This window comes from Pelophylax lessonae (genome assembly GCF_965119305.1).
Source record: "Pelophylax lessonae genome assembly, chromosome: 9".
In the NCBI taxonomy this organism is placed as follows: Eukaryota; Metazoa; Chordata; class Amphibia; order Anura; family Ranidae; genus Pelophylax; species Pelophylax lessonae.
The window spans coordinates 263446564-263472364 of NC_138776.1; the positions used below are offsets into that span (position 1 = coordinate 263446564).

The window sequence follows — 25801 nt, forward strand, 5'->3', positions numbered from 1 at the left end:
GATCCATCTGTAGGAAACACACACACTGACTGAATACATTGTTTCTATGTGTTTATCAGATGATGGGGGATCTAGGTGGAGCCTCCGTACTGCTCTCTCCTTTACAATAAAGTCTCCTCTTACCCGGTGATGTGAGGGGCGGCTGATTCTCCATCATGACGTCTTTGTAGAAGTGGATCTACAGATCCTCAAACATCAATCCATATATCCAAACAGTTTTCGTATTTAGTGGCCATCACTCACCTGTGCTGATGTCTTTAGAAAATTCTTCCTCTTTAACTTTGTCCATCATCCCAACCTCTTCCCTGAACTGCTGATCACCCCTCACATACGTCTCTTCTTCCTCTTTAACCTCATCTTTTATATCTATCAGATTTTCATTCTAAACAAACAAAATAGCAGGGAATGGTTTCTTTAAACTGTGAGCACAAATAACCTTATACCTAAAAGTGGAATATATTTCCATACAGTCAGGTCACTTTTATGATCTCAACATTCATCTTCACCTACCTGATGATGGTGGGGGATGGTGTAATCTTCCTGTGTAGAATCCCGGGAATACAGAGGATAGGGAATTCTCCCTGGTAGGTTCCCATTACTGGATCCATCTGTAGCATCTGTAGGAAACACACACACTGACTGAATACATTGTTTCTATGTGTTTATCAGATGATGGGGGATCTAGGTGGAGCCTCCGTACTGCTCTCTCCTTTACAATAAAGTCTCCTCTTACCCGGTGATGTGAGGGGCGGCTGATTCTCCATCATGAAGTCCTTGTAGAGATCCTTGTGTCCTTCTAAGAATCCTCCTCACCTCTCCGGTCAGGTCTGTGTTTTACTGCAATGTTGAATAAGGGAATGAGGAGTGGGGGACAACAGTGTCAGTGGGGGTTGTGGAATATAGGGGAGCATTGTGGGAAGGGGGGTGAGGAGAGGGGAACAACAGTATTGGATGAGGAATGAGAAGTAGGGAACAGGGGTGATGAGGGGTGAGGAATGGTGTACAGCGGTGTTAGATGGGGGGTGAGGAGCGGTGGGACATCGGTGTTAGATGGGGGTGAGAATTGGGGACAGTGGTGTTAGATGGGGGGTGAGGAGCGGTGGGACATCGGTGTTAGATGGGGGTGAGGAGCGGTGGGACATCGGTGTTAGATGGGAGGTGAGGAATGGGGGACAGCAGTGTTAGATGGGGGGTGAGAATTGGGGACAGTGGTGTTAGATGGGAGGAAGAGAAGTGGTTGACAGCGGTGTTAGATTGGGGTGAGGAGTGGGGGCTCAGTTGGTGTTGGGGCAGAGGACGGGATTAATGTTAGTAGTGACAAAGGAGGAAAGCTGCTGAATGTTTCCAGAGGTGAGTGTCGGGGTCACCCCGAGCTCGGCCTCTTTCCCAGATAGAATAGGAGTATCTCGGCCCTGCCTGGTGAGGGCGCTACAGGAGAGCTGGAGGAAGTTTTGCTGCTCATCCTACTTATGTGATTTCACCGGGGGACTGCAATCTGATTCTCAGTGTTATGGGTCCTCTGTTTCTGTTCTCCCCGGCATAAAAACGGAAGGAGAAATTTTTCTTTATGTAATTAAAGATTATATATAGAAAATAATATCTTATTACCTCCTCTGCTGCCACTTCCAGCTACGTCTCCTCTCTTCTTCCTCCCGACTCGCCTCTGAAATTCCTATTTATATCTGACATCACTTCCTCTGTGGACCTAAATCACTTCCTGTCAGTATCTTACATCACTTCCTGTCAGTATCTACATCACTTCCTGTCTGTGCGTTCCATCTGAGAGAAGTCAGGTCACCACCCTGTGGACCATATTGGGATTTTTGTACTTAGCGTACTTACGGTAATTGTAGGCGTTTTTGTTCCTCGCAGCAAAACAGTTGAGTTCTCTCGGTGATGTTTTGGTTATTTGCTCTAACAGGAAACTTTTCAGGACTGGCCTTCAGGGTGTTCTCCCTTCATCTTCTTCCGAACACTATCAGTATTTCTTGCTAGAAAACTACTTGGAACCCCCAAACATTTTACAATTTTTTTTAGCAGAGGACCAAGAGAAAAAATGGGGATAGTTGTAATTTTTTATGTCACATGGTATTTGCGCAGCGGTTTGCAAACAAATTTTTTGGGGGAAAAATAGACCTTAAGTCATTATAAAAACACAATACCCCTAAACCTCAATTTTTTTGTATAATGTAAAAGATAATATTACATCGAGTAAATAGATACCTAACATGTCACACTTTTAAATTGGGCACACTCGTAGAATGGTGACAAAGTACAGTACTTAAAAATCTCCATAGGTGACTTTTAAAAAGCTTTCACAGGTGATCTGTTTAGAAGTACACAGAAGATCTAGTGCTAGAATATTCGCTCCCGATCTAACGTTCATGGTGATACCTCACATGTGTGGTGCTAATACTGTTTACGTATACGTGCGCGACTTTTGTATGGGTTCGCTCCTGCGCGCGAGCACGGAGGGACGGGGGCTCTGTACATTTTTTTTTGTTTTTACTTTTTATCTTTACACAGTGCCTTTTTTTTTCATCACTTTTATTCCTAATACAAGGAATGCAAACATCCCTTGTAATAGAAATAAGGATGACAGGTCCTCTTTATGAGAGATCTGGGGGTCAAAAAGACCCCAAATCTCTTCTTTAACTTTGAAAGCAAAAGATGAAAAAAAACAAAACTTAAAAAGAATGATTTACTTCCAGCCTGGACCAGAAGTGAGGTCATGACGTCGTTCCGGTGTTCCGTGAAAATTACCTACCCGTGAGAAAAACCTACCCTCGTCACTTCCGGTGCACCCTCAGTGTCTGTAAAGCGGTGGTTACATTAAAACAGCTGTACTACAATATGAATCATCTCCGCTCCTTCCCCTGACACTTCACTGATGTCGGCTACTAAATATTAAAGCGCCGGCGGGTGCATGAGAAGATAAATAACGGAGCCGCCAGCCGCTTTTATATTTACTAGCCAAGATCAGGGTAGTCACAGGGGAAGGAGCGGTGATGACTCGTATTGTAGTACAGCTGTTTTAATGTCACCGCCGCGTGGGTAGGTTTTTTTCACGGACACCCTAATACTTTCATACTACTGCGCATGCCCAGTAGTCAGCTCCTTATCTTTTTCTTTAGGTCTCCGGGCCTCTGAGCATGCGCACTGCTGCGCTGCTCAGCTGTTCCTGCCCGGAAGTGACGAGGGTAGGTTTTTCTCACGGGGTAGGTAATTCTAACGTTACACCGGACCCCCAAGGTCATAGAGGCGATCAAAGAGTACAGTATCTGACAAAAGTAAGTACACCCCTCACATTTTTGTAAATATTTTATTATATCTTTTCATGTGACAACACTGAAGAAATGAAACTTTGCTACAATGTAAAGTAGTGAGTGTACAGCTTGTATAACAGTGTAAATTTGCTGTCCCCTCAAAATAACTCAACACACAGCCATTAATGTCTAAACCGCTGGCAACAAAAGTCAGTACACCCCTAAGTGACAATGTCCAAATTGGGCCCAAATCACCATGTTTACTCCCCAGTGTCATGTGACTCATTAGTGTTACAAGGTCTCAGGTGTGAATGGGGAGCAGGTGTGTTAAATTTGGTGTTATCGCTCTCACTCTCTCGTACTGGTCACTGGAATTTCAACATGGCACCTCATGGCAAAGAACTCTCAGAGGATCTGAAAAAAAGAATTGTTGCTCTACATAAAGATGGCCTAGGCTATAAGAAGATTGCCAAGACCCTGAAACTGAGCTGCAGCAGAGTGGCCAAGACCATATAGCGGTTTAACAGGACAGGTTCCACTCAGAACAGGCCTCGCCATGGTCGACCAAAGAAGTTGAGTGCACGTGCTCAGCGTCATATCCAGAGGTTATCTTAGGTCTAGATCCCGTTCTATTTCTTCTGGGGTACGTAGATTCCCCAAAATGGATCATGACCAGGCAGTGCCTAATACGAGATCACTTTTTATACAGTGATCGAAAAAAATGTATTTGAACACCTGATGATTTTGTACATTTGCCCACTGACAAAGAAATGATCAGTCTATAATTTTAATGGTCGGTTTATTTTACCAGTGAGAGACAGAAAAACAACAAAAATATCCAGAAAAACGCATTTAAAAAAAGTTATAAACTGATTTGTATTTTACTGAGTGAAATAATTATTTGACCCCTTCACAAAATATGACTTGCTACTTGGTGGCAAAACTCTTGTTGGCAATCACAGAGGTCAGACGTTTCTTGTAGTTGGCCACCAGGTTTGCAAGCATCTTTGGAGGGATTTTTTCCCACTCCTCTTTGCAGATCCTCTCCAAGTCATTAAGGTTTTGAGGCTGAGGTTTGGTAACTCGAACCTTCAGCTCCCTCCACATATTTTCTATGGGATTAAGGTCTGGAGACTGGCTAGGCCACTCCAGGACCTTAATGTGCTTCTTGAGCCACTCCTTTGTTGCCTTGGCCGTGTGTTTTGGGTCATTGTCATGATGGAATACTCATCCACAACCCATTTTCAATGCCCTGGCTGAGGAAAGGAGGTTTTCACCCAAGACTTGATGGTACATGGCCCCATCCATTGTCCATTTGATGCGATGAAGTGTCCTGTCCCCTTAGCAGAAAAACAATCCCAAAGGATAATGTTTCCACCTCCATGTTTGACGGTGGGGATGGTGTTCCTGGGGTTTATAGGCAGCATTCCTCCTCCTCCAAACATGGTGAGTTGAGTTGATGCCAAAGAGTTTGATTTTGGTCTCATCTGAGCACAAAACTTTCACCCAGTTCTCCTCTGAACCATTCAGATTTTCATTAGCAAACTTCAGATGGGCCTGTACATGTGCTTTCTTGAGCAGGGGGACCTTACGGGTGCTGCAGGATTTCAGTCCTTCGCGGCGTAGTGTGTTATCAATTGGTTTCTTGTTGACTATGGTCCCAGCTGCCTTGAGATCATTGACAAGATTCTCCCTTGTAGTTCTGGGCTGATTCCTCACTGTTCTCATGATCATTGAAACTCCACGAGTTGAGATCTTGCATGGAGCCCCAGACCGAGGAATATGGACAGTTATTTTGTGTTTCTTCTATTTGCGAATATATTCATAATTCTTCACATGCAATATGAAAAATATGCCTATTTCTTACCATAGTTCTGACAACCCTCTACCCTGATCATTGGTATTTTTAGATATTTATTGTTGGCTGGACTATATATAAACTCTGTGCGCCAGTATCTCCTGCCTCCATTAGCAGAAATACAGGATCTCCATCTTCCCTACAAACAGAACGGTGATCTGCCTTGTTTACATTGGCAGACAACTGTTCTGCCTCTCTCGGGAACGATTGCTGGGTGCCAGCGGCCCTGCTGATTGGCTACCGCTGTGTCCAGCGGGAGCTGGGTGCAGGTGGCGCATGTGCACGCCCCAGATTCGGAGATGCAGATGACGTACAGGTACGTGATTCTGTGCAGAACGGCCGCCCTACTGCATTACATGTATGTGGGTTGGTCAAAGAAAAAAAGTCTCCCTGGTAAAGAGACTATGACCTGGAGGATTGCATGCAGAACTCCTGGGCCCAGCTGGGAACATTTAAGACCTTAAGATTGAAGATGTGGTGGATGTCTCCTTTTGGTTTGGGAACTGTGGACAGAGAAGAACTCCTGGAACTCTTCTGGCCTTAGCTCAGTGAGATAGAGTTTGGAAGACTAATGTCATAGACAGGTTGCCAAAAAGTTTAGGGCTTTAGAAAGGGCCTCCAATGGCTGTCAATGTGGTGCCTTCTCCACTCTCCATCTCACTAATAAAACCCCAATGGATGACTCTCTATGAACTGATCACATTCCAATCACAGATCATCTAATCATTGGTAAAAAAGAAGACTCGGCACAGAATATTGTACGAAGCGTTTTTATTGTACAAGATCAGAATAAGCGATTACCACACAGTAAATGATATGAATAAAATAAAGCTTAAATCTTTTATAATAGAATTAACAAATGTGTCAAATGTATTAATAATCATACATTGGTTGGACCAAAAAAAAAGCCGGCTACTTCAATAAATCAAGCTCATGTATTGTCATGATTGTCTATCTGTTGCCCCATGTATTATCATGAATGCCCACCTGTTGCCATGAGTGTCCATTTGTTGCCCCCTGTATTGTCATGATAGCACAATTGTTGCCCCATGTATTGCCATGAATACCAATTTGTTGCCCTATGTATTGCCCACTTGTTGCCCCATTTATTGTCTTGATTGCCCCTCTGTTGTCCAATTTATTGTCATGATTGCACACTTGTTGCCCCACATCTTGTCATAATTTCCTGGATGTTGCCTCATGTGGGGAGGGATCAGTAAAGGTAGACAGTTGAGTCAGGATTTTACCACCCCCCCTTAAGCTTAAATGGCAGCCAGATGGGGTTGTACACATGGCACTGCAATTTGCGGTTGCTGCAAACCTCACACCCCCCGGTCAAATTGGGCAATGCTATTCAACTGAATGGGGTTGTGCCGCAACAGCCCCGATGCATACGGTTGCGGCGTACTGGCGTGGGCTTTACAGGGTTAACATAATGGCTCCCAGCTGCCGGCCAACCCCACAGCGGGTCAGAGGACGATGCGGGTGTAAACCAACTCCGAGTGGACTGTGGTGGTTTCAGATTTGTTTATGGACTAAACAGTTACACCCATTACAATCCAGCATCCATTTCCTGTAGTACAAGCAGTACTCATGTCTCATTATATTTCCTTTATTTTGAAACCTTTCCCGCACTCTGAACATGAAAACGGAGTCTCTAATATAAGTGTGAATACTTTGCCGTTTTGAAACGTACATAAGAAGTGAAACATTTCTGGTTTCTAAGAAATAATCCTTTGTTTGGAAAACATTTCCCGCACTCATAACATTAAAAAGGGTGCTCACCTGTGTGTAAGTAGGTGTTCTTTCTTAGTTTAACATTTCCCGCACTCTGCACAAGATTAGGGACGCTCGCCTGTATGAACTTTCTGGTATCTATCAAGTAAACATTTGAGTGCAAAACATTTCCCGCACTCTGAACTTTCCACTGTGACGGTACTCACTGTCACTGGGAGTGAAAGACAGATACTTAATGGTTTAGATTTCTTCAAATGGGGTCTGTGTTTACACTTATGCTAATATGTATTGTACTTCAGTGTCAGACAGGCTCTCTCTATTGTTTGTGTAATGAGGTGGGATGTGTATTCTGTCCAGACGGCTAGATAATTAGTTCAGGTTAATTCTATTTCTGTATACAATTTCATCTGCATATGATAATGTAATCAGGCAGAGAGGAGGGATTGTGTACACTGTATGGGAGTGACTGAGTGTAATACTCTGTTTTATTGGATTGTGCATGTTCTGTTCCAAACAAGGTCCACCTAGGCGGTAACAATGTGGGGGGGGGGGGCTGTATAAAAGAGCAGCTGTACCATTAAACCTTGAGTTCTACTTCACCATCAATCTAGAGTCCTGTCTCTTATTAGGGGGAATCTGCTACAAGGGATTGCTATGCTCTTCATACTCCCTTGAATAATCACTAAGCTCTTGGAAGAGCTTGTTCCGGTTCCTGCTTCACTCTCTGGGGAAAGAGAGGTTCACCCACTGGAACCTGGAGCCTTGTCGTAGGTCCAGGGTGGGTAGGAGATGGCGAGACCCCAACCAAGCTGCGGCGGTTCATGGGGGTTCGTGGCTTGGAGCCCTCGGGAAGCACTAGAAGCATCCGTCAATGGAGGTACCCAGTCAGGGTGCCAGTTGATCCGTTACATCCACTAAGCAGTTAATCAAGGCTTCAGTACAGTGGCCGACAGATCAATCATATGGCATAGAGTGAACTTGGGTTGAAAACCAGAGTCAGTGAAAAAGGTATATATCACTTTACAAAGTGGGGAGTTCTTAAGAGGAAAAGATGAAGTGATCAGTAGGTTGCTTAAAGGGAACATTCCTGGTTCAACATTCATGAGAATCGAGGATCAGTAGAGTCCATCCATGGAGCAATCCTAGCAATGAATGCACAATTGTAGACGCATTTTAAGTTCCGCTGGCAGTATGTGTTCCTGCTTTAGAGTTGCGGTTCACCGAAATCCATGCATTAAGCCACCTTACGATGGACGGTCAGATTCACACAAGGGGGAGCTAAGCAGGATAATGTATGTATCACCAAAACAATTTTGGGAGTATGTATACTCACTGCTCCTGTCGCTTCACCCCCGACATAGGATTCCAAGATCAGTCGAAAGCTGATTAGTGGTCATAGTCCTTGCATATCAGTCTCAAAGTATCCTCATTACGAGTTCGCTGGTAAATATAAATTTAGCTGATGAGTGCAGTCCCATGAGCCAGCCTTTCCGTGTTGGAGTGCGGTCAGTGTGTCAGCAGCCAGCCGGCTAGTATCAAACAACACACGCCAGGTAGTTGGGTTAAGGATGGCTCGCTGCACACCTGGTCATAATCTGGAGGTAACAAAATGTCACTGGATGACGCGTTTCGTCCGCCTAGCAGCGGACTTCTTCGGATCAGAGGAGGGGAAATGTTAAAGGTCCTTTTATATTGTTTAATTCAATGAACTCAACTGCATCCTCCCCCACAGTGATATTGTCAAAGTAGCATCATAGCAAAGACATAAGTAACACATGGCAGGGGCGTAACTACAGGTGTTGCAATTTCAACTGGACCCCATGCTCCAGGGGGTGCCTGCGGCTCCCCTGTACACCTGGATAGGAGGGGCGGCAGGGGGAAACATGTAGAGAAATCACTCTCCTCATTTTTCCTCCTGTGGCTGCAGGAGGAAAATGGAGGAGATTGGTTCCTCTGTATGCTGCCCCCGCCACTCCTCCTATCCAGTTCACTTGTGTTCTGCTGTCTCTGGCCCCTGTGTGTTCCCCTGATCCCCCCCCCCCCCTCTCCTGCCAGCTGCTGCTGCAGTGCTGCAGGGGATGTGTCACAATAGAGAACCAGGAAGAAGGGTCGGTAAATATGTAATTTACCAGCTCCTTCCTTTTCTGAATGGACAGAGTCATAGTCAGTCACATTGTAAAAAAATAAAATGAAATGATAAAAAATAATACAATTAAAATACCAAAAAGTATAAACCACTGACACCAGTGGGGGGTGAACTTCCAGGATTCCAAAGGTCACACGTGCGACCGGGCCCTGGCATTCCACCACCGTGGGGGGCTCCAAGATGGCAGGAAGGGGGCGCACTGCAGAATTTGTGAAAGGGTCCCGCTGCAGGACCATAATAAAGGCCTCCGCAACGAGAGTAAAGGGCCCCAGGATCAGTGGGAAGAGCCCCAGGCTTGAAGGGAAGGGCCCTGGCCAGCTGGCCCTTCATGGTTTCTTGCGCCGGGGCCCTGAAGGTTTTAGTTATACCTCTGACACATGGAATAACGGAATGAATCAGGAGATGAGAATTGGCTACAATTGTAAGCAGTCCAGAAGAAAAGGGAAAACATACTCAGATTGCTCCCACTTTCTCTGGTCATACACAAGGCAGAGGGCCCATCCATAGTAGAAATTGACGACACAACAAAAAAGTAGAAATTAATTACCGTGGCCTCTTCAAGCTCAGTCTAATACTCATAGAGTCAGGCAAAGGCCCACAGAAAACATAGGGGTAAGTATAAAGATCGACAGCAGAGGGAAAAAGTCAATGGAATTCTCGAGGTCTCTGCAAGCCCAGTCTAATATTTATAGAGTGAGTAGAAGGCTCACCATAGACCCCCGGGGTAAATACAGGAAGAATTTCTCAAAGGATAATAAACCCCCACAAAGGCCAATAAATAGCCAGTAATAGGTAGCCATAATATGGAGACCCACCAGTTAGTCATTCTGGTGTGAAAATATAAAGGTAATAGTATCGTCATCGCCACCCACAGGTACCTTCCAGAAATACACTCAGATTAAACTCTGGATTTAATCCATTGGGCATCAGGGTGTCTACATTGTAAATCCACAATTTTCCTTTCCATAAGAGTATCCTATCACAGTCCCCTCTTCTGGGGGGGGGGGGGGGGGCAAATCCAAAACAAAAATACCTTTCATTTTCAGACCATCCAATTTACTCACATGGTGGTCCCTAAAATGTAATGCAACAGGGTTCTCCTTTAGTTTTTTACTTTTTTCCTTTTCCTGATCAGATGATTTACCGTGTGTATTCCCTGATGGCTAAGAAGGTTTCCTTTACGAATAAAAGATTTCCCGCACTATGAACATGAATAGGGAAGCTCACCTGTGTGCATTCTCTGATGGCTAAGAAGGTTTCCTTTACGACTAAAACATTTCCCACACTCTGAACATGAATAAGGAAGGTCATCTGTGTGCATTCTCTGATGGCAAAGAAGACTTCTTTTCTGTTTAAAACATTTCCCACACTCTGAACATGAATAGGGATGCTCCCTTGTGTGAATTCTCTGGTGCTGCAGAATGTATCCTTTTTGTCTAAAACATTTCCCGCACTCAGAGCATGAAAAAGGTCGCTCCCCTGTGTGAATTCTCTGGTGCTGAAGAAGGCTTCCTTTTTGACTAAAAGATTTCTCGCACTCGGAACATGAATAGGGACGCTCACCTGTGTGTATTCTCTGATGGTTAATAAGGTTTCCTTTACCATAAAAACATTTCCCGCACTCTGAACATGAATAGGGAGGCTCATCTGTGTGTATTCTCTGATGGCTAAGAAGGGTTCCTTTATCCTTAAAACATTTCCCGCACTCTGAACATGAATAGGGACGCTCACCTGTATGTATTCTCTGATGGCTAAGAAGGTTTCTTTTCTCATTAAAACATTTCCCGCACTCTGAACATGAATAGGGAGACTCGCCTGTGTGTATTCTCTGATGGCTAAGAAAGTTTCCTTTATCATTAAAACATTTCCCGCACTCTGAACATAAATAGGGAGGCTCACCTGTGTGTATTCTCTGATGGTTAAGAAGGGTTTTTTTACGATCAAAACATTTCCCGCACTCTGAACATGAATATGGACGCTCCCCTGTGTGAATTCTCTGGTGCTTAAGAAGGGATCCTTTTTCACTAAAACATTTCCCACACTCTGAACATGAAAAAGGTCGCTCTCCTGTGTGAAGTCTCTGGTGCAGAAGAAGGTTTCCTTTTCTACTAAAACATTTCCCGCACTCAGAACATGAATAGGGACGCTCATCTGTGTGTATTCTCTGGTGTGTAAGAAGGTGTGCATTTTGACTAAAACATTTCCCGCACTCTGAACATGAATAGGGACGCTCAACTGTGTGAATTCTCTGGTGCTTTAGAAGGTTTCCTTTTTTACTAAAACATTTCCCACACTCTGAACATGACAATGAATTCTCTCCTGTATGAACCCCTTTATGGTATAAAGAAGATTCCCTGAGATGAGATGGTTTCCCGCACCTGTCGGCACTGTCAGATATTAGAGGACTATGTGAAGTATCAGGAGATTCCAATGATCTCCTCCAATGGTGAGGTCTGTCATGTATATTATGAGGAACGGGATTTACTTCTGGAGAAGATGCCATGTCATTATCTTCTGTAGTCACATCTTCCTCCGATGTCCTTCTATTCCCACCACAGAGTCCGTCTGTCAGAAGACAAGAAAAATTACCAAGAGTTTTCCACACTCATATACACTGCTCAACACTTTATAATCAGAGTATAGCATCAAGTCAGGGAAACTCCTGGGATATTCATCTGGTCAGTCAAGTAGCAGAGGGGGTTGTTAATCAGTTTCAGCTGGACAGGGCCGTAGAAGGTCCTTAACCCATCAGCAGGACCGGTATCTGCTCCTTTGTACAAGGAGGAACAGGATGAGCACTGCCAGAGCCCTACAAAATGACCTCCAGCAGGTCCCTGGTGTGAATGTCTCTGACCAAACAATCAGAAACAGACTTCATGAGGGTGGCCTGAGGGCCCGACGTCCTCTAGTGGGCGCTGTGCTCACTGCCCGGCACTGTGGAGCTCGATTGGCATTTGCCATCGAACACCAGAATTGGCAGGACCACCACTGGCACCCTGTGCTTTTCACAGATGAGAGCAGGTTCACCCTGAGCACATGTGACAGACGGGAAAGGGTCTGGAGAAGCCGTGGAGAACATTATGCTTCCTGTAACATCGTTCAGCATGACCGGTTGGGTGGTGGGTCAGTGATGGTCTGGGGAGGCGTCTCCATGGAGGGACGCACAGACCTCTACAGGCTAGACAATGGCACCCTGACTGACATTAGGTATTGGGATGAAATCATTGGACCCATTGTCAGACCCTATGCTGGTGCAGTGGGTCCTGGGTTCCTCCTGGTGCACCACAATGCCCAGCCTTATGTGGGGAGAGTATGCAGCCAGTTCCTGGAGGATGGAGGAATCGATACCAATGAATGGCCCCCACATTCACCTGACCTGAATCCAATAGAACACCTCTGGGACATTCTGTTTCAGTCCATCCGATGCCGACAGGTTGCACCTCAGTCTGTTCAGGAGCTCAGTGATGCCCTGGTCCAGATCTGGGAGGAAATACCCCAGGACACCATCCATCATCTCATTAGGAGCATGCCCCAATGTTGTCAGACATATATACAAGCACGTGGGGGCCATACACACTACTGAGGACCATTCTGAGTTGCTGCAATGACATTTCACCAAAAGGGACTCGCCTGCTGCATCATTTTTTCACTTTGATTTTTGGGGTGTCTTTGAGTTCAGCCCTCTGTAGGGTGATAATTTTCATTTCCATCAAACAATGTGGCATCCTTTCCTTCCTAACACATTACCCAGTCCATACCAGTATATATCCTAACACATTACCCAGTCCATACCAGTATAGATCCTAACACATTACCCAGTCCATACCAGTATAGATCCCAACGCATTACCCAGTCCATACCAGTATAGATCCTAACGCATTACCCAGTCCATACCAGTATAGATCCTAACACATTACCCAGTCCATACCAGTATAGATCCTAACACATTACCCAGTCCATACCAGTATAGATCCTAACACATTACCCAGTCCATACCAGTATATATCCTAACACATTACCCAGTCCATACCAGTATAGATCCTAACACATTACCCAGTCCATACCAGTATAGATCCTAACGCATTACCCAGTCCATACCAGTATAGATCCTAACACATTACCCAGTCCATACCAGTATAGATTCTAACACATTACCCAGTCCATACCAGTATAGATCTAAACACATTACCCAGTCCATACCAGTATAGATCCTAACACATTACCCAGTCCATACCAGTATAGATCCTAACACATTACCCAGTCCATACCAGTATAGATCCTAACGCATTACCCAGTCCATACCAGTATAGATCCTAACACATTACCCAGTCCATACCAGTATAGATCCTAACACATTACCCAGTCCATACCAGTATAGATCCTAACACATTACCCAGTCCATACCAGTATAGATTCTAACACATTACCCAGTCCATACCAGTATAGATCTAAACACATTACCCAGTCCATACCAGTATAGATCCTAACACATTACCCAGTCCATACCAGTATAGATCCTAACACATTACCCAGTCCATACCAGTATAGATCCTAACGCATTACCCAGTCCATACCAGTATAGATCCTAACACATTACCCAGTCCATACCAGTATAGATCCTAACACATTACCCAGTCCATACCAGTATAGATCCTAACACATTACCCAGTCCATACCAGTATATATACTAACACATTACCCAGTCCATACCAGTATAGATCCTAACACATTACCCAGTCCATACCAGTATAGATCCTAACACATTACCCAGTCCATACCAGTATAGATCCTAACACATTACCCAGTTCATATCGGTGTCGAGACTAAGCATGATATTTTTCCCCATTGAGATCTGATGTGTTTTCAAAGTGTTCCTTTCATTCTTTGGAGCAGTGTATGTTGGTCGAGCATTTCAAAGTTTAGAAGAGATCTGACATGGATCAATGATACAACCTTACCCAACCAAACATCACTAAGTAATAATGCCATTGAAATGATGACAATGTTATGGTTTGGAACATGACGTTATATTGAGGAATGGAGATGGACCTTTTTATGTGGTGTACAGTAGAGATAGACTGATTATCGGCGTGGCCGATATGCACTTTCCCCGATATATCGGTATTGGCCCCGGAACTGGCCGATATTGCCGATATTTTTGTGACATCATTCTGCCTTCTTAGGCCACCTCCCTCGCCTTAGACAGCCTTGTCTGGAGTCAGGACTAGTCTCATGGGAGTGTATCACAGCCATACACCCACCCGCAGCAGCCCGGTGCCAGCCAGCCACCCACATCCATAGGTCCTGTACCAGCCAGCAAGCCACAGGCCCTGTACCAGTCAGCCAGCCACAGACACTGTACCAGTCAGCCAGCCAGCCACCCACAGGCCCTATACCAGCCAGCCAGCCACCCACAGGCCCTGTACGATCCAACCACAGGCACTGTACCAGCCAGCCACCCACAGGCCCTGTGCCAGCCAGCCACCCACAGCCCCTGTGCAGGCCACCTACCCACCACAGGGTGCCATCCAGCCGTCCACCCAACACAGGGTGCCAGACAGCCAGCCACCCATAGGCCCTGTACCAGCCACCCACCCACCACAAGGTGCCAGCCAGCCATCCACCCACCACAGGGTGCCAGCAAGCCAGCCATTAAGCACTGAACAAAAATGAACATGTTCAGTACCAGATTTGTGTCAAAAATTGTCTTAATTTTTCTAAACTTTAAATGTGCAAAATACCGGCCCATATTGGCGGATACCGATACCTTGTGAAAATATCGGTATCGGCCCTGAAAAAACCATATCAGTCTATCCCTAGTGTACAGTATCTTCTCGTCATTTGTTGGGCACATAATGTTATATTAAGGAATGAAGAAGGACCTTTTATGTAGTGTACAGTATCTCCTCCTCATTTGTTTGGGATAGGACGTTATATTGAGGAATGGATATGTGGCAAGGCAGTAAAAGAAAAAAAAAATAGGTATTTTTCAAGAGTCATATATGTCGCTCGAGGATTTTTAAGTTTAACCACTTTACGTCTGCTCGCGGTAATACTACTGCGGCAGAGTGGTTCGTTATCGTCTGACGACGTAGTATTAACGTCGTCAGACACTCCCCCTTCTGGGCGGCGCTTGCGCGCCGCCGGAGGCTCGCTCCCGCTGTTTTCATTCACAGCAGGAGTCGGGCCAGGGGAGGAGCAGTGGCGATCGCCGCTGCTCTGCCCCGATCGCCGGGGATCTAGTGTGGAAATCTGCCCGCTGTGTGTAAACACAAGCGGACGGATCTCCATAGTGACAGGGAGTGACAGATCGGACTGTTCAGCATAGCTGGACATCCGATCTGTCCCTGTCTCACACAGTCACCTCCCCCCCTACACGTCAGTAAGCACCAGGCATACATTAACCCCTCCCTCTCCAATAAAATTAACCCCTTCCCTGCCAGTGTCATTTTTACAGTAACAGTGCATATATATAGCACTGATTACTGCAGTAATGTCACTGGTACCCCCAAAAGTGTCAAAAATGTCAGTCAAGGGTCCGATCTGTCCGCCGCAATGTCGCAGTCCCGCAAAAAAAATCGCAGATCGCCGCCATTACGCGTTAAAAAAAAAAACACCAAAAATGACAGAAATCTTTCCCTTTGTTAGTAAACGCAATAACTTTTGCGCAAACCAATCAAAATACGCTTATTGCGATTTTTTTTACCAAACATAGGTAGCAGAAAACAAATTGGCCAAAAATTTTTTAAAAAATTGGTTTTTACATCTTTTTTGGGGGGAATTTCATATAAAAAAATGTTAAAAATATTGTTATTTTTTCAAAATAAACGCTCTTTTTTTGTTTATAGCGCAAAAAGTAAAAATCGCACAGGTGATCAAATACCACCAAAAGAAAGCTCTGTTTGTGGGAAAAAAAGGACGTAAATTTCGTTTGGGTACGGCGTCGCATGACCGCGCAATTGTCAGTTGAAGTCGCACAGCGCCGAATCGCAAAAAGTGGCCTGGACGGAAGACAGCAAAATCCTCCGGTGGTAAAGTGGTTAAAAGAGATCTGTGGTGGAACTGGGTGCAATCACAACACCAAACTATGACAACTAACCGGATCAATGATACCACCCAACCAAACATCACTAAGTAAGCTTTAAACCATTCTTGTATAATTACCCGAGCTGATATCTGGAGAAGTTTCTTCCTCTTTAACTGCGTCCATCATCCCAACCTCCTCTGTAAAATGCTGATCACCCCTCACATACGTCTTTTCCTTTATAACCTCAATTTGTACATTTATCAGATCTTCACCCTAAACCAACAAAATGGCAGAAATAATATTAAATACAAAAAAATAATAATAATAGAAGAATGATATCTCTTATGGCTTGGGATCATTTTCCTACATTCTCATCTACCTGATGATGGTGGGGGATGGTGTGATCTTCCTCTGTGGAATCCCGGGAATACGGAGGACTGGGACATCTCTCTGGTGGATTTCTGGAACTGGATGACTCCTCCATGGTGTCCTGGTACTGCTTTCTGTGACCATTTGGAAACTCTGCCTCTTTCATTACAAAATTCTCATCATCCTCCTCTTTTATCTCTTCTTTAATGTTAACTTGTGTGGAATCCCGGGAATACAGAGGACGGAGACATCTCTCTGGTGGGTTCCCATTACTGGATCCATCTGTAGGAAACATACACACTGACTGAATACATTGTTTCTATGTGTTTATCAGATGATGGGGGATCTAGGTGGATCCTCCGTACTGCTCTCTCCTTTACAATAAAGTCTCCTCTTACCCGGTGATGTGAGGAACGGCTGATTCTCCATCATGACATCCTTGCAGAAATGGGTCTACAGATCCTCAAACATCAATCCATATACCTGAACAGTTTTTGTATTTAGTGGCCATCACTCACCTCTGCTGATGTCTGGAGAAGATTCCTCCTCTTTAACTTTGTCCATCATCCCAACCTCTTCCCTGAACTGCTGATCACCCATCACATACGTCTCTTCTTCCTTTTTAACCTCATCTTTTATATGCATAAGGTTTTCATTCTAAAAAAACAAAATAGTAAGGAATGTTTTCTTTAAAATGTGAGCACAAATAACCTTATACCTAAAAGTGGAATATTTTTTCATATACTCAGATCACTTTTATGATCTTCATTTCATCTTCACCTACCTGATGATGGTGGGGGATGGTGTGATCTTCCTGTGTGGAATCCCGGGAATACAGAGGACGGGGACATCTCTCTGGTGGGTTCCCATTACTGGATCCATCTGTAGGAATCACACACACTGACTGAATACATCAGATGATGGGGGATCTAGGTGGATCCTCCGTACTGCTCTCTCCTTTACAATAAAGTCTCCTCTTACCCGGTGATGTGAGGGACGACTGATTCTCCATCATGACGTCCTTGTAGAGATCCTTGTGTCCTTCTAAGAATCTTCTGAGAATCGGGCCAGATCTGTGTTTTATTAATAGAGATAAGAGTGATGTCATGTGATCTCCCAGAGTCCATCTCACCTCTCTGGTCAGGTCTGTGTTTTATTAATAGGGATAAGGCAGGAGGTTCAACAATACATTGAGGAAATTACAGGTGTAGATATTACTAATGACCCGTAGGTTTGCTTATTTCACAAAACTGGTAAATCAAAAAAACAGTATAAAAGCACGATAGTCCCAATTTATTGAATGCAGCAAAGGGGGCAATTCCAAAAATTGGCTAAAACTTAAAAAGTCTTACAATTAGAGATTGGTATAAAATAGTTGAATATACAATATGGAATACATGGGAAGCAGACCGGAAGACCAGACGGAGAGTTTCTCAAACAAGTTGGTTAAGTGGGCAGAGTTGAAGAAGACGAGTAAATATTTAGAAATCTGGACGGATTAGCGTATGAGGGTGGAATATGGTTAGATTAAGAAGAAAGGGAGGTGGGGCGGAGCCGGCTAGCGAGGTAGATGGACGTGTGAGCGAGCAGCTCCTCGCTAAACAGGCAGATCGGAGCACATACGACGGAGAGGGTCAATCCACGATCGCACAGACTTACAACGAGCACTCCCGGGCTTCTCCAGAACATGTCGCACAAGCGAAAAGACTGTAGCAGACCCGGTAAGATGAGTGATTTCTTCTCACCTCACACCAGGCCGCCCAGCCAAGATGGCGCCGGCCCGCCACGAGCGTCCAGCACTAGATCTCCGACGCAGCAGCCTGCACTCTCGGCTCAGAGGGGACCCTCCCCGAGCACGCAGGCTGATCCCTTGCACTCCCAGCACTCGTCGGCTTCCACCTCACAGTCCAACAGCCCTGTAAAGGCTAAGCAAAAGACGTCTCATGCGCTGTCTTCCCCTCATCACAGCGTGTCTGTAGATGACACCCTGGAGTTCCAGGACACACTGGCAACCATCCCTGCAGGGGATCAACCCGTGGTGGCTTCTATGTTCAAAGAAGTTATGCTCTCCCTACGATCCGCTATTCATTCAGACATGCTGCAACTGGTAACACAGTGTAACTCAGCAGTCACTGCAGTTGCCGGCAGGGTGACAACAATTGAAAATAAAATGGGGGAATTTGCAGACACTTTCAATAATATGGTAGATGCCCACAATGAGCATGATGATGACCTGGTCTGGCTCAAATCAAAGGTCGCTGACCTTGAGGATCGTTCCAGAAGGAACAATGTCAAAATCAGGGGCATACCAGAGACAGTCAAACCTCCTGAGCTTGCAGCTTTTCTTACATCCATTATGCAGGAACTCCTCCCTGACACTGCTTTGGGGGAGCTGGCGGTCGATAGGATTCACAGACTTCCGAAACCCAAACACATCCCAGAAAAATTTCCCAGAGATACCATAGCCAGGATTCATTTTTATACCATTAAGGAGAAACTCATGGCGAAAGTGAGAAAGGCTGTGGATCTGCCTCCTAGCATGCAGGGCCTGTCCTTCTATGCGGATCTGTCAGCACACACAATGAATCGGAGAAGGAATCTAGTGACCATAACCAAACCCCTTAGGAACCACCATATCCAGTACCGATGGAATTATCCTGCCACCCTTATCATCACTAAAGGGGATAGAGAATTCAAGGTCTCCACCCTAGATCGAGGCATTGAACTTCTGCGACAATGGGACATTCTGGAAAAGGAAAACTCTCAAGGGGATCGTGCCTCCACCTGGGGCACAGAGCCCCTGCCATCGAATGGATCTATATGACTTCCAGGGACACTTTGGATCCTTTGGAGTTGACCCTCTCTCTGGTCAAACGTTCTACCCTACTAGCTCCGACAGTTCTGTTCGGCTGCAAATGATTATTTTGTTCTGTACCATCCCAAGTTCCCCGAATTAGCGGTATTAACACTGCTCAGATTTCCGTTTGGATATCGCCTACTTTTTAACAGTTTGGAACGGGCCGAGAACCTGCTGCTGTTCAAAGTTTGCAACTGTATCTAGGCAGGGCCCTGAGTGTGAAGTGCTCTACGTTGGATTATCGTATACTTTACCCCTGCTGTTTTGCTTTCTTTTGTTTTTCCTTTTATCTCCCTTGTTCCCACCCAGTTGTGACCCACAGCGGCAGATAGCGGACTCTGCAGTGCCTCAGACTCACCACCTGGACTCTCCAGCACCTCCGAGACATCTACGGGATCATCCCTCTCCTCGCCGATCCAGGCACAACGGACTGGGGTAGGATATATTAACCATAGACTTTTGGTGACTTTAGTTGATTGATCGAACTCCCACCCTTCACATCATACCATGGCGTTCAAGCTGACCTCTCTAAATGTTCGTGGCTTGAACAGCCCGTTTAAGCGACATATGCTATGGCGAGAACTCAAATCTCAGAAATGTGATGTTGTACTACTTCAGGAGACTCACTTTTGTACGATGGCACACCCCAAGCTGACCAATAAGCAATTTCCAAACATCTACTTTGCCAACGGCCCCAAAAAGAAAGGAGGTGTGGCTATCTTGATTAAAGACTCTATACCATTCAAATACCGTTCTCATATCTCGGACCCGGAGGGGCGATATTTACTGCTACACTGTGAGATCCATAACGTTGAATACTCCATACTCAATATCTATGCTCCAAATGCAAGACAGTTGTCATATCTCACCAAACTGTGGAAACGCTTCCAACCCGACATTAAAGGTCATGTGATCTTGGGGGGAGACATGAACTTGGTTGCTAATGTCCGCCAGGACATCTCCACTGCTGCCCGGACGAGTCCCCGTAGATCGGACCTTTCTAACTTCTTACTGTCTACGGGCCTGCAGGATGTATGGAGATGTCACCACTCTACGGAGCGGGATTACTCTTCTTTTCTTCTTTTCAAAGGTTCATGCCTCCTACTCCAGAATTGATATGTTTTTCACAGACAAATTTTTGCTCCAAAAAATTGTGGACTCGTCCATTGGGCAGATCACTTGGTCGGACCACGCCCCGGTATCTATAACTGTTGGCCCCAGAGTATTTTCCACAGGGGCTAATAGATGGAAAAATGACATAGGTGTTTTTTGTGATTCGGGATCTTCGTCCGAGGTCCTTGTGGCCTTGGAGGAATTTTTCCGAATTAACGAGTGTGGGGAGGTGTGTCCGGTAACTATTTGGAATGCCCATAAGGCTTTTATACGTGGTTTCCTCATGTCTAAAAGCGCAGCGTTGAGGAGGCAGAGGAGGCAGCGTTTGGATGATCTTCTTGGTAAGATCCAAAATTTAGAAATAACTAACAAACGTACCCCGCTCCCGGACGTGAGTATCCAACTTTCCAATGCACAACATGAACTCCGTATGCTTTTAATTGGTCAGCATCAGGCCCGCGTACGTAAACTTAAGGCCAACTCCTACGCACACGGCAATAAAGCTGGCAAGCTACTAGCCACCCAACTGAAGAACACACAGGCCCGGCAACGTATACCCAATTTGACACACCATTCCACAAACCAATCCTTGACTAACCCCAAGGATATTGCCGACGCCTTTAGCAATTATTATAGTGAGCTGTACACTCTGCAAGACGATCTATCCACCCCCCAACCGTCCTCGGAGGACATTGACAAATTTTTAACTTCGATCTCTCTACCCACACTGAGTCCCACAGATTTAGCAGAACTAAACCTACCAATCACAGATTCTGAAATTAGTAAGGTTATCCAATCTTTGCCCCTTAATAAAGCTCCTGGCCCTGATGGGTTTTCGTCGGAGTACTATAAGCGTTATGTGCACATCCTGACTCCAAGACTCCGGGAGGTATTCCGGAGGGCTGCCTCGTCTGCCTCCTTCCCCCCTGAAATGCTAGAAGCTACTGTGGTAACGCTCCCCAAGCCGGGGAAGCCCCCGGACTGTGCGAAGAATTTCAGACCCATTTCCTTGCTAAACGTGGATCTGAAGGTCTACGCAAAAATTCTAGCTAATAGAATCTCGAAATTCCTACCTAGCCTTATCAACCAAGATCAAGTGGGGTTTGTCATGGGCCGGCAGGCCACCGACGCTACCAGAAGAATGTTAAATCTCATCCACCATGCCGAATCCACTAAGACGCCTACAGTGTTCCTGTCCCTTGATGCCGAAAAGGCCTTTGACAGGATACACTGGGGATATTTGCGTAAAGTACTGCAACGATTCGGCATGGGGGGTGAGATTTTGGACGCGGTGTTGGCTCTTTACACCGCGCCCTCAGCATATGTTTTCACGGAAGGTCTGTTCTCCACTAAATTCAATATAACCAATGGCACTCGCCAGGGATGCCCACTGTCCCCATTGGTGTTTGCTTTGTTGATGGAACCCTTAGCTGAGAAGGTTAGAAGTCATCCGGAGATTAGGGGATTAGACATCAAGGGTCTAACTAATAAGATTTCGCTGTTTGCGGATGATGTGATTATGTCTGTAACTTCTCCCCAGTCCTCCCTACCAGCAATTCAAGAGGTGCTTCGGGAATTTAGTTCGGTATCTTACTATAAGGTCAATGAGACTAAGTCGAACATGCTAGGTGTGGCTATCCCCAAACATATGGCACGAGAGATTCAAGGCAAAGTCCCGTTTCAGTGGGGTGATGGACATATTAACTACTTAGGTATAAAACTCACAAGTAAGATTGGTGATCTATTCAAAACCAACTTTGTACCATTTCTAGACACCCTTACGCACGAACTAGCTAGACTCAGCAAATTCTATCTCTCCTGGTCGGGCAGGAATGCAGCGTTTAAAATGCTGACGTTCCCTAAGCTCCTATATCTATTTAGGGCTATTCCCATCAAAATTCCTGTGACATTTTATAGGTCAGTACAATTACTGGTATCAAAATTTCTATGGGGTGGTAGGAAACCCCGCTGCTCCCATGCGCACCTGATCAAACACCCCCATGTAGGGGGCATGGGTGTTCCGGACATACGGGACTATCACATGGCTGCTGTTCTTGCCCAGTCCATACATTGGTTGAAAGACACACAGCCACCTGTCTGGAAGGGACTTGAACAGGCAGTGGTGTCTCAAGGCACCCTGGCAGACCTACTTCTTAGCACCTCATTTCCCAACAGCAACCATCCTAGGGGGCACCCCACTATCTCAGCCACTGTATGTGCATGGAAGTACTTCTATGCTCATGGAACCAAAGATACCAAGCAGGTGGATATTCCTATCCCCCTGACAGCTCTATCGTTCCTATCCCCGAATCTTCATTTAGCGCACTGGTCCACATATGACCTCCATACAGTCAGAGATATCACGCACCGTCCGGAGGGATTTTCCTTCACTAGATGGTGTGCCCGCTTCCCACCCTTTGCCAAGGAATACCTTACGCTCCACAGAGTGACCACCTTAATATCTTCCATAACCTCAGTAGACATATCTATCCCAGAACCAATTTACACGTTATGCTTCGGCAGCAACCAACAAACAAAAGGTATAGGCAAATTTTACACCTCCCTGCAGGGTAAGAGGTCATTCGTGAAAAACAAGTACCACTTGAAGTGGGAAGGTGACCTAGAACAGGAATTTATGGGTGATCAGTGGACAAGCTCCTATGCACTTACCTCTGCTCACACTAGATGCTCCAACTTCAGGGAAGGTTTCTTAAAAATACACATGAGGTGGTACAAGACACCATACTCCATAGCTAAGTACTACCCGGGCGTTTCCAACGTGTGTTGGAGACGGTGCGGACAGGTTGGAACCTTGCTTCATGTCCTGTGGACCTGTATCTCTTTGAGGGGTTTCTGGGCCTCTGTTGCTAAATTAATTGCGGAAGTGACAGGGATTCTCAATAAGGTGGCTGTGGAACAGGCCTTACTAGGCATAAACATTGACAAATACCCTCCCCAACTAAGGACGGTGGTCCAGAATATCCTTTTTGCTGCACGGCTGTCCATAGCACGTAAGTGGAAATGTGAAGACACCCCGACCAGGAGAGAAGTAATTCAAATAGTGAGTGAATCGTGTGCACACGAGAAAACTTTAGCAGTTAATGCTTTTAAAATGCAACAATTCAGGGCCAGGTGGTCCGCCTGGAATGTTTATGTCCAAAACAATGGTCCTCTATGACTTATCTTATTTGGTGTTATCGTCTGATTGACTCTGAGGAGATTCCGGTGGGGCCATGGGGGGATAGGGTGGGGGGCGGGGCTAAATGGGTGGTCGCAGCAGGTTCCCTTTTGGGGCGTCCCCCTGGAGCGGCTCATGTATATGGTTTGACACCAGTAGCCTCTTAGCTGCACAGCCTAGCGCCCCCCTCCTTTCCCTCCCTCAGAGGGTCCCGGTGAAGGTTTGGATATATTGCGATGATGTACATTGTATAGAGTATCACACATTTCCAAAGTTGCTGGCTACTGTGGGTCGACCCTTTAACCCCTTCCTTTTTCCCTTTTGTATGGGACTTTCAGATGTTTACTTGTTTATATACCTTATTGATCTAACGTTGTTCACCATGTATATTTGCATTACAATGTTTGTATTTCATTTTATTTTTGCAAAAATCCAAATAAAAAGATATTGAAAAAAAAAAAAGAAGAAAGGGAGGTGGTAAAATAGACGACTAGATGAGTATTACCGAGTGGAATGGGAAGTGGGAGGGATCTGGGATCTAACTAAAGATTACAAATATAAAATAAGATCTTATTACCTCTTCTGTTGCCACTTCCAGCTACGTCTCCTCTCTAATTCCTCCCGACTCACCGCTCACTCTAGAACGTTCCATGTATACCTGACATCACTTCCTGTCTGTAACTACATCACTTCCTGTCAGTATCTTACATCCCTTCCTGTCTATATTTAATCACTTCCTGTCTGTGCGTTCCATCTAAGAGAAGTCAGGTCACCACCTTGTGGACCATATTGTGATTATTATACTTAGCATACTTACGATGATTGTAGTCGGTGATGTTTTGGTTATTTGCTCGAACAGGTAACTTTTCAGGACTGGCCTTCAGGGTGTTCTCCCTTCATCTTCTTCCGAACAGTATCAGTATTTCTTGCTACAAAACAACTTAGAACCCCCAAACATAATACATTCTTTTTAGCAGAGACCCTAGAGAAAAAAATGGGGATAGTTTCAATTTTTTATGTCACATGGTATTTGTGCAGCGGTTTTGAAAACACAATTTTTGAGGGAAAAACGCAATTTTTGGGGGAAAAAATACACTTTAATGCATTTAAAAAACACATTACCCCTAAACCTCAATTTTTTTGTATAATGTGAAATATGATGTTATGCTGATTAAATAGATATCTGATATGTCATGCTTTAAATTGGCGCACACCCGTAGAATGGCGACAAACTACGATACTTAAAAATCTCCATAGGCATTTACATTGTTTTTTTGCCACTGATGGACCCTTTTTCCTCCCAGTGCCCATGCCCATGAGAACTGGTGATAACCAGACCATTATTCTTGATCTTTACAGATAGTCTACAGACGGGTATGGTGCCAGCTGATTGAAAAAAAAGCCAACAGGGTACCAATATTTAAAAAAAGGGCAGAGATATATCCCGGGGAACTATAGGCCAGTCAGCCTAACATCAGTAGTCTGCAAGATTTTGGAGGGGATGTTAAGGGACTATATACAAGACTTTAATAATGAAAACGGTATTAGTAGTAGTAATCAGCATGGATTCATGAAAAATCGTTCTTGCCACACAAATCTATTAACCTTCTACGATGAAGTGAGTTGCCACCTAGATAAAGGAAGGCCTGTGGATGTGGTGTATCTGGACATTGCAAAGGCATTTGACACCGTTCCCCACAAACGCTTACTGTACAAACTAAGGTACATAGGTATGGACCATAGGGTGAGTACCTGGATAGAGAACTGGCTCCAGGGGAGAGTCCAGAGGGGGGTGATAAATGGCGAGTACTCGGATTGGGCGGGTGTGGAAAGTGGGGTCCCCCAAGGATCTGTCCTGGGACCAATCCTGTTTAATTTATTCATAAACGACCTAGAGGATGGGATAAACAGCACAATCTCTGTATTTACGAATGATACTAAACTAAGTGAGGCAATAACTTCTATGCAGGACGTGGTAACCTTACAAGCAGACCTGAACAAAATAATGGGGTGGACAACTACATTGCAGATGAGGTTTAATGTTGAAAATGTAAAGTAATGCACTTGGGCGTCAGAAACATAAACGCAAGTTACTAACTAGGGGGGGGAACCTCTGGCTGAATCTAAGATGAAAAAGAACCTGGGGGTCCTAATCGACTACATGCTTGGCAGTGGCATGCAATGCCAAGCTGCTGCAAGCAAAGCCAGCAGAATACTGGGATGTATAAAAAAGGGGATTTACTCCAGAAA

The 25801-nt window shown here is 45.1% G+C and overlaps 2 protein-coding genes across 2 annotated transcripts in view; one reads left to right on the forward strand and one right to left on the reverse strand.

Moving 5' to 3' along the window:
- LOC309564430 (uncharacterized protein) overlaps positions 1–25801 on the forward strand; it is a gene marked incomplete at its 5' end in the record, with an annotated part of 504148 nt that overhangs the window by 39937 nt on the left and 438410 nt on the right. The window lies entirely within an intron of this gene.
- On the reverse strand, positions 10209–16220 carry LOC309563899 (uncharacterized protein; the record flags this gene model as incomplete). The annotated part of the gene is made up of 2 exons (XM_082268532.1): positions 10209–11572; positions 16172–16220. The coding sequence occupies 2 exons, from the start codon at positions 16218–16220 to the stop codon at positions 10209–10211; spliced, it is 1413 nt and encodes a 470-aa protein (XP_082124658.1).